The sequence below is a fragment of the Apteryx mantelli genome, chromosome 4, assembly GCF_036417845.1.
Source record: "Apteryx mantelli isolate bAptMan1 chromosome 4, bAptMan1.hap1, whole genome shotgun sequence".
Classification (NCBI taxonomy): domain Eukaryota; kingdom Metazoa; phylum Chordata; class Aves; order Apterygiformes; family Apterygidae; genus Apteryx; species Apteryx mantelli.
In genome coordinates this window covers 30,602,866-30,612,252 of record NC_089981.1, presented here as the reverse complement: position 1 = coordinate 30,612,252, position 9,387 = coordinate 30,602,866, and the positions used below count along the sequence as shown (strand labels likewise).

The 9,387-nt window shown below is 40.9% G+C and overlaps 1 protein-coding gene across 10 annotated transcripts in view; it reads left to right on the top strand.

The window, feature by feature from the left end:
- Positions 1-3,398: 3,398 nt before the first annotated feature.
- The window catches only part of GALNT18 (polypeptide N-acetylgalactosaminyltransferase 18), a 251,104-nt gene continuing 245,115 nt past the window's right edge, over positions 3,399-9,387 (top strand). For 9 of the 10 annotated variants that reach the window (XR_010884078.1, XR_001294744.1, XR_001294745.1 and 6 more), the window contains exon 1: positions 3,399-4,082. Coding sequence is in view for 5 of the 10 variants with exons in the window: in XM_013957886.2 (XP_013813340.1) it covers positions 3,848-4,082 (235 nt within the window). In the remaining 5 variants the exon portion in view is untranslated. The remainder of the gene's footprint in view (positions 4,083-9,387) is intronic. The other variant, XM_013957884.2, reaches the window with a different exon arrangement.

The following is a 9,387-nucleotide window of genomic DNA, read 5'->3' as shown; positions in this document are numbered from 1 at the left end:
GTTTTGGTAGATGGGATGTAAATACTGTTGATGATGTGTTTCACTACTGTTTTCTTGAATTACTTCATTACTGGTCTCTTACTACTAAAAATGTTCTAGTCTGCATCAAAAGGCACCAAAAATGTAGTTCCTAAGCGTATCTTTTTTTTTTTTTTTTCCATCCTTCCTTGAATTGGATTGACAGGTAAGAAAGGCTAGTTCAATGACTTTCCTTAGAGAACACTTCAATGCAAGTGGTGGCTGTCTTTACTAGGTTATCAGGCTAATATTTCCTCTGCATTGATTGAAACTGTGTCCTATTACAGTACTGGGGGTGGGGGCAATATACATGTTAAGAGATTATTTTTTCCATTTATTTAGAGAGAAACAGAAGTGAAATAATTTGCCCAGCATGACATGGCAGATCTGTATTAGGGCTAGGATAAAATCGGACACCTAGTTTGGTGACCCACCTAATAGATCATACTGCCTCTGCACTTAAACACCTGAAATAGAACTTTCAAAAACACCAGTGTGATTTAAGAGAACAAACCTCATAGACCCTGTGGTCCCCCATATCTTAAGTGCTCAAAAAAAGAACCATTTAGTTTTCTTGTCACCTAATCTGCCTGTGGTTTTTGTACCTGGATATAACATGAGACTGGCAGCCTTGCTTTTCTCTTATTGCTCCTTTTCCTGTTTTTTTTCTAATTAGATTTTAAAAAAAGAATGGTTATGCATTTGTATAATATCTTGCCAATAGGGTCTCGAATCTGGATTGTGATACTATACAATAAATTGAAGTGGCAGAAGTAAGTGGCCAGTTTCAAAATAGTGTACACCTGGATACCTTCAGCTGTGTAAACTAAAAAGTCCTTTTAAAGAGACCAGTCCAGAATTTTATTACCAGAGACATGAAAGGCTTTTTTTTTTTTTTTTTTTTTTAATGTCTTAAAGCATCTGGAGGTTTTGCTCCAAAGTCAAATGGAGTTTTAACACTAGCTTGACACTCTGCTGTTGAGGAGTGCAGCATTGGTAATAGGAGAATATAACTGTAAATGAAACTATGGTAAACATGATCAGAAAACTGTTGGGAGCAATGGGCTAATGAAATATTAATAGATACTGTAATAAAAAAGTTAATTATGTGCCATTATAAGCAATGTGTTGGTCATCTTTTTTAGAACATATATGTCACTCATGAATGTGCTGACAGTCATTAGTAAAAAATATTACTTGTGTTTGTTCATAAAAGCAGTTGGTCATTTGTTAATATTATATAAACCTCTGTAGAAAATATAACTTGCTTGGTAATGGATATTACTTGTCCCTTATTTGGGTAGATTTCAGATCAGTTTTGCTTTAAATTGTGAAGTCTAAGGCCAAATCTTGGATGTTGCCTAAACTGCCAGTGCTGAAGAGTTTGTATTTTGTGAGTACGGATGGAGTTGACAAAGATTATAGCAAGTCTAGGTAGCACCATTAAATTTAAGACTTCAGTGATACACATTTACTGCTCACTGTTGCTACTGGGTGTGAAGCTGTAACACTGGAGTACAAAGACAGGGAAATAAGTGATGTTACAGACAAATGTTCATCACAGACCAAGCAGGATCACTGACTAATGTGATGGAGTTGTATTAGTGTATAGTGTACTGCCTTTTATAAAGCTTGAAATTGTTCATTGACTGCAGTGACTGGTTTGTCCTGCAAGTTTTTCTATGTTACTAAAATAATTTTTTCTCAATAGTAAATGTATATTCTTTTTCACATTCAAATACCTCAAGTCATATTAACTCATATCCAAATGAGTTCTGTCATGTTACCCTCCTTTAGTGTGTCACTGGGGAAATACTTACAAATTGACTGAAATAGTAGTTAGTTTTCAGGGAGGCTTAGAACCAAGATTGAGGAGGCAGTTTGTTTTTTGAGCTTCATTAGCAGAGTTTACTACGTAATTTATAGACACTGGTTTTGCCCGTCTTTGACTCTCCTTAGTTGTTACTAGTTCTGTGGTGTATCAGCTGGTGGAAAGAAAGAGGTCAATCTGACTTTTGCCAGGACAGTTGTCTGCCTTCCCTCTTGAATACTGGGTCTCACTTATGATGTAGCTAATTTGTTAAAAAACAATAACCCCAAACCCTAGGACAAATCATCTATATTTACTTGTGTTACAATACTAAAATGTAAATTCAAGATAGTGCAGGGTTTGAAAACTCACACATGCATGCTTCAGAACAGTAAGTCCTGGTATCTGCTGAGCTTTCTGCATGTAAACAAGATAACCGTTGTTTAATCTCAGTTATTGGGTATGATTCATGTAGCAGAATAGATTTGTATGTACTGCAAATGCAAAATTACACTATGACCCACAGCACTTGTTACTTCTTGTTTTCATTGGGTAATAAGTATTTAAAATATTTTTAGTATGTTAATTAGCTGCCTTATTATTCCTAATGCTGTTCATGCTAATGTTCATTTTCTGTTTTGAGACTATCAAAAGAAAATGATCTTGTAAAAGTCAGCTATTTGGTACAAAATCCTTGTTTAATAGGAATGGAGAAGATCATCTATACTATATTTTTCTTCAAGTCAGTGGGATTTCATATTGAGAGGAATTTGCCTTCTTGCCTTCTTAGTATTTTTCTAAAAGCGTATGCAAGAGGTGAGATGAAGAGGAAAGCAGCATGAATATGATGAACTAAATTGTGAGTTGTTAATATGGTCTCTGATACTGAAGCTGATTCAGGAGAGGGTATCCTCTGTTGTGTTGTATTCATGTGGAAGTCAGTGAGGCGATGGATAGATGTTGGGGGCTGCTGGTGTGGATGCAAACAACAATTAGCTATTAATAATATAAACCTGGAGGGGGGGAAGAACACAAACAGGATAAAAGATGTAAAAGACAAGCATATACTAATAATGCGCTCAAACAGGATAAAAGACAAGCATATACTAATAGCGGGTAGTTATTGGGTATCTGTAGCTGTGGAACCAATAGCTTCAAGGAGCCAAAGGAATTTCTCTGGTTTCACGCACACACACCTGATAAATGGATGAGTTTCTGGTGTATCTTAATGATAGCAGCTGCTCTCTCCAGCCGAGCAGCGGAGCGTTCACCTAAGCAGCAAACGCAGAACGGGCGGCTGCTTCCTAGCTGGGCTAGACATTCCTTGCAGCCAGCTACAGAAATAGCACGAGGGCAGCAAGGCAGCCGTCCCCGCCCTCTCTCCCTAGTTTGCAGCACGGTGGAGGGGCCGCCGGCGTGTGTGTGTGTCAGGAGCAGGTGGGCCCCGCTGTGGCTCCGCCCCGCGCGGGGCCCCGTCGGCCATACGGTGATGCCAGCAACCTCCGTGCAGAGCAGGCTCTTCATTGGAGGATCGGCTTGTCAGTCCCGGGCCGTGCGAGCCCCACTCTCCTGCAGGCTGCTTCCAAGGTCTGATTCTGGAGCGGTGGCCGGTGGCAATGGGAAGCGGCGTTGGAGGGAACAAAGTTTGCAGCACTTGGGCACTTGGCTGCTCGCGTCTTTGATGCCCATGGCAAGAATTGGTGCCTAAGCCCAGCAGCCAGTGGGGAGGCTGACACGCCTTGCTGGTTCACTGTTCGTACTGCTATCGCAAAGTTTCAGCTATTTTAATGTACTAAAATCAAGGATTCTAAGTATCAGCCCTCCCCACCCCCACCTCTCCTTCTAGGTAGGCGAGAAATATTTTTATTCTGTGGATCAGAGAGCTTTTTGCATGGAAATTTACTGACTTCTGAGTGGTATCCGTTTTGGGGAAAAGGGGGGAAAGGATTTATTTTCATCGCACTTTATTTTTGTTTTCTGGATCACAGGATTTTTGGAGCTATATGGAGGGATCTCAGGATGGTGTGCACCAGGAAAACCAAAACTTTAGTGTCCACTTGCGTGATTTTGAGTGGAATGACTAACATCATCTGCCTGCTGTACGTGGGTTGGGTCACCAACTACATTGCCAGTGTCTATGTGAAAGTACAGGAGCCGATCTCAGAGAAAAAGTTAGAGGAAGACAAAGGGGACACTTTAAGGATTATAGAAAGGCTGGACCATTTGGAAAATGTCATCAAGCAGCACATACAAGGTACCACCTTACCCGCGCTTGCTTTCCCTCCTCACCCCACCCCGCTCCTTTCCGCGCGCAGACCTCCCACCCGCTCCCGCCGCGTTTGGGGGGGCGTGTGTGCGAGCCATTCCTCTTGCCGTGGGGGGAGAGCCATTCCTCAGCCCGGAAGAGCAGCGCGGAGGCTGCGGTGCGTGCGGAGGTCCCTGGCGGACCCTGCCGGTGCCTGGCGAGAGGCGCCGCGGCGGCGTGCGGGGACCGGCCGCGATCCCCTCCCTCCTCCCAGGTCGGCCTCCGCGCGGGGTGGCGAGCCGGGGGGGCGGGCAGCGGTGCCCGCAGAGCGGCTGTGCCCGGGGGCTGTGTGAACCGGACGGCGGAGAGGGCTCCTGGGCCGCCTTGGCCCCAGCACCCGGGCCCTTCGACCGGCGGCAGCCCCACCGGGCTGGGCTCGGCTTCTTGCTTTAATAAACCTGACCTCAGCTCTGTGCGTGTCTGTGTCATGTTAAAGTAGGGATTCCGTGGGGAGGGCTCGGCATGAAGGGCAGAGGAGCCTCTTCAGGTCTTGCTGTTGCCGTCACTGGTATTATCTTTCTCTTCCAAAATGGGTTGCTGCGAGGGGAATTTTTCTTCCCCTCCCCCTGCTAGCCTGAGGGTGCTAATCCGTGCAGAGTCTGTGTGTGTTCGGGTGTGCTCAAGGTTTTTCCCCAGCGCTTCTGTAGTGCCGAGAGCCCCTTGGGATTATAACTGGGACAGTCTCTCATTTGTGTAATGCCTTTTTAATTTGATCTGCTACTGAGGGGAGCTCCAGGGGAAGGGCAAAAGGGGGAAGGAAGGGAAGATTATTATTTCCTGGGTGTTTGGGATTTTACATGATTTTGCTTTTCTGGGTGATGTTTAACTAGTGTCTTCCTTTTAATTTTCATCTTCCACATGGCATCAAACAGTCCCTCCCTCAGTCTGTTAAGTGGGCAGGATTCTAAGGAGGCTGGGGGCAGGGTAAATGAGATCTCTTGCAAAATCTAAAGGGACTGTCTTTTGCTGCTTCTGCATAAGCTCTACTGAAGGTTCAAATCCCAAGTCTAGCCTCTCTGGTATGTATCTTAAGTCTGCCAAGATTGAGCAAACCATCTGGTAAATGATACTTATCACCAGTACACAAAATGTCGCCTGCTTCCAGGCAGCTTTGGCCAACTGGATTTCTGTGTTCTGGGACTACAAAGAATGGTGGAGTGGGCAGGGTGACTGATCACATAGGTACTGAGCTTCCCCTGCCTAGCAATGCTCACAAGTATGACTGCAGGACTGTTAAAGGCCAGCTACTCCATTGTGACTTGTACTAACATTTTTAAAAATATGACATATCACTGTTCAATATGTATGTGCTTCCTTTTTTTTGGATAGTCTTGTCATCTTGAGTATGTTAGTAAAACATTTCTTCTTTCTGGAAGATGAGTGATAGGGGGGCCTGCAAGTTTTAAACTCAGGGACTGCATGAGAGAAGTTATCCTGATTCCTGAAATGAATTTTGAAAAGGGAATTTGTTTTTGTCTGTGTGCCAGTGGAGTGCACTGTGGAAGCATGTATGAAGGCAAGGATTTTTTCAAAAGGCCCTGTAAGAGTTAGATGCATGAATTACATTGACTTTCCATACAGATTTGGAGCATAACTCCTTCTAGCTCCTTTGATTTTGTCAGTGTGATGCCCTAACAATCTTAATATTTTTTTCAAGGAAAGTAAGTGTTCGTATCAGCGTGTTACTTCAGTCTTTGGTTGTCCTCAGAGTAGTATAGAAAGGTTATTAGGGTAGAGTATAGCATGGATTAGAACATAAATTTATTTTGTGACTTTTTGTGACCAGAAAATATTTTTAAAATAAAATTTAATATGAAAGTTGAAGACTGTCTTCTAAAAATATTTAGGTCAACAGTTTTAGTAATAAGTGCTAAAATGTATTTAGGGGAAAAATGTAAAGTTAACAAAGTTCTTGTAGTTTACTGGAACCACTTGCCCTTAAAAAGACGCCCAAAACACAAAGGAAAACAAAGAAACAAACACAGATCATTATTCCAAAGTGAAATTTTTTGTGCTTGTACTTGCTATGTCATAGTAACTGGGGTCCATGAGGAATTTTTATGGCAGAGGATGCAGAATAAGTTGTTATTGTAATCAGGTTTTGCTTAGTACTCTAAGATGCTATGACTTCAGGGCTGTGCTGCAAAACTTGTTGAAGTCATTGGAAGGAATCCCCTAAACTTGAGCGGGTTTTGCTTGAAGATAGCCTCAAGACATGAGTTTGGGATTCATTGCCATAAACTGGGTAAACCAGTTGCCATAATGGTTCTGGACTAGTTATAAGAGTTATCTCTAGCTTGCCATTAAACTTCTGCTTGAGCCACTTCTTTCTTTTGTGTCGGAGAGAGTTGTCAATAGCTCAGATGTCCTGCAATGCTGAACAGATATGAAATTAGCAAGGGTGGTATAATCAGATTCTTTAGGATATTCGGCAAATACCGGAAAGCTCTAACTGCAGTATTTTACACATGGGACTATGCTAATATTTCATTTGAATTTGTTTTCTGATTGAATTATTTAATTAGATGCCATCTGGGAATTATTTTAGAATATAAGTTCCAATCTTGTAATGTTTTATCAAGTGTCCTGGAAATGAGAGGATATAAGAAGTGCCTTCATATAAAATGCTTTTTAAACTGTGTATTTTTTAAAAATAAGATATTTTCATGGCAAGAAAAGTATTAGACTGGAAATAGTTTTCCAGATGAGAGAAGCTGAGAGAATGAGAGTATGCATACTTCCTATGTTTGGAAAACACAGTATGGAAAGGGTACTGGTCTTACATTGGCAAAGAATGGAAAAGTTTGGATACACAAATATGTACCTGACATATTGCAGATCTTTTTATTCCTGCTATCTCTGTGTATCTATGGTTCTGTGAATGTTGAAAGGTAATAATCTCTGCGATCTTTTTCTGGGCTCTGGAAATGGAATAAGAGTAGGTGCCCTCAACCGTATCTGCTCTGCATGTATGGTACTCATCCCCTTCCTCCTTCCATGTTAATTTAGGTCCTGTAGCCTATGAGCATGTTATACAAGAGTTGCTACAAAATTAGTGCTGAAAAGATTCCTCCCCTGCCCCCCATGTCTTTAGCAGGAGGCACACATTTTATACTAGCAGGCAACCCATTGAGAGAAAGTTTTAATTTCCACTTCCTTTCAAGTTTGCAGATAGTGGGTGGGTTTTTTTTAGATGATTGTGTGTGTGTGTGTGTGTGTGTGTGTATGTGTATGTGTGAAAGAAAATGAGGAAGAGACCAGATGGATAGTTTTATGCAAAATGCAGTCTTTTTTGTTTAACAAAGGAGTGTGGCAAATATATCATTTTGTACTCTGAGCTTTATTACCAGAAAGTGTACTTAAAGGACTAAGGTTAATGAATATTGTATTAAATGACATGTCTGTGGTTCCAACCTAGGGTTTGAAATCAGTTGTCTCAATTTGATCTGAAAACAGTATGTTCTGTCAAATCCATAAGGAACAAACTGATTTAAAAAAAAATCTCATTTTATTAAAATCAATACAAGAGTGCCTCAGACAGATCACAGCATCATTCATCTTAATAATGCATCATGCATTTACTCTGTCACTAAAGAACTGCTCTAAGTTGAATGTGCAGTAGGAAGATCATGTGAGCCGACAGGCTACTCTTCATCAGATATTTATTTTGTAACAATAACAAGGGGAACAGCATTAAATTGCTGCCTTATTATTGTTAATGTTTTCTGCAGCGTACCTTTAGACTGTCACAGATAGATGCCGAGTTGAACCTTTTCCTTAAAAAGCTATGCTATGGTTAAGCACTTAGAACCCCTCACGTGTTCTATCCTGTTTGTCCTATTACGCAATGTCATTTTACATTGTTCAGCCTTCCTAGTTTTAATCAGATGGTGTTTGCATTCCAACATTATTTTAAAAGATTATGGACTATGAAATCTATGAAATGAACTTGCTTTTTTTTCTCATCCACTAGGGACCTAATCTCATTTAACATACGCACAAGTGTTTAGAATGTATTTGTATTAAAGTTGTGACAACACCGTACCTTTCTGGACCATTTGAATTCTTTAAGACAGTAGATAATCACTAAGATACCTGTGTTGTGGTCATTTTGTCTCTGATCTTTGCATGCTGCTGCATTTGTTGTCATAAATGGAAGGTCTGTGGAATGGAAGCACTGTGTGGACTGATTTGGGGAATTTTGTTAGAGAGGAGATGTACGTATTATCTCTCAACCTGCTGCTTAGAATGATTTGCTTGGTGGATTTACTTCAGCTAATGTTAGTTATCCCATAGTTAGACATCTAGTCGTCATCTGTGGTCAGTTAGGGGGAGGAGAGATCTCCAGTGTGAGATTCATTCTGTGCATCTTTGACAGGTGTAGGGTGGAATGAATTGCCTTCTGGAATTGCATATATTGAACCTGGGAACTAAGTTAACCCAGATTCTTAACTTTAGCCATCTAAAGGTTTGGGTAACTAAATCCCGCTCTCGATACTTACCTTTTATTTATTGATCTCAAACATGTAGTATGCAGTATGAAATCCACTGCTTTGGTGTAGCTGACTATTCTTTGCAGCCTGGTTAGCTAGGATTACGCTCCAGAATTCCATCAAGTCAGGTTCACTGGCTTTCACACGATTGCTCCACCATGTCTCTTATTCTTGTGATAGTTTCCTTTTGGAATAATTAATTGAGAAATCGACCCAGCATACTTCCCTCAAGCACAAAAGCAATTAGGCATATTTATCACTTGCTGCAGTATATTTATTCTACTGAGAAACAGAACAGCGCTAGACCATAGCCCTGGGACCCCAGCTCTTGCTCGGCTACAAAGGCCTCTATATTCACAGTGTCTGTACAAGCAAAAAGTGTCTGCTGTCCTAATGTAACTAATTGCAAGAGAAGAAATTATTTGGGTATATAAAGAATGTGGGATAAATCCCCTTTTTATTTTTTTATCTTTTCTCTCTTTAGGCTGTGACTTCTCAAGTCACTCTAGGTTACTGCATGTTAGTGCAGATTAAATTGAATTTAACTTTTATGTTCTCCCATGCTTAGGGATGGGTGTACTAAAGAAAACTTTAATACAGTGATTTCAGCTAGCAGACTGTTACTGTAAATTTACCAACATTGCTGGAGGTTTAAGGACCATCTCCTGAAGACTTAATGATGTTGGTCATGTTGACTACAACTTGAAAATTCTTATTATTAAAGATAATTTTTTCATGCTTTAATATCTTTAGTTCCCTAA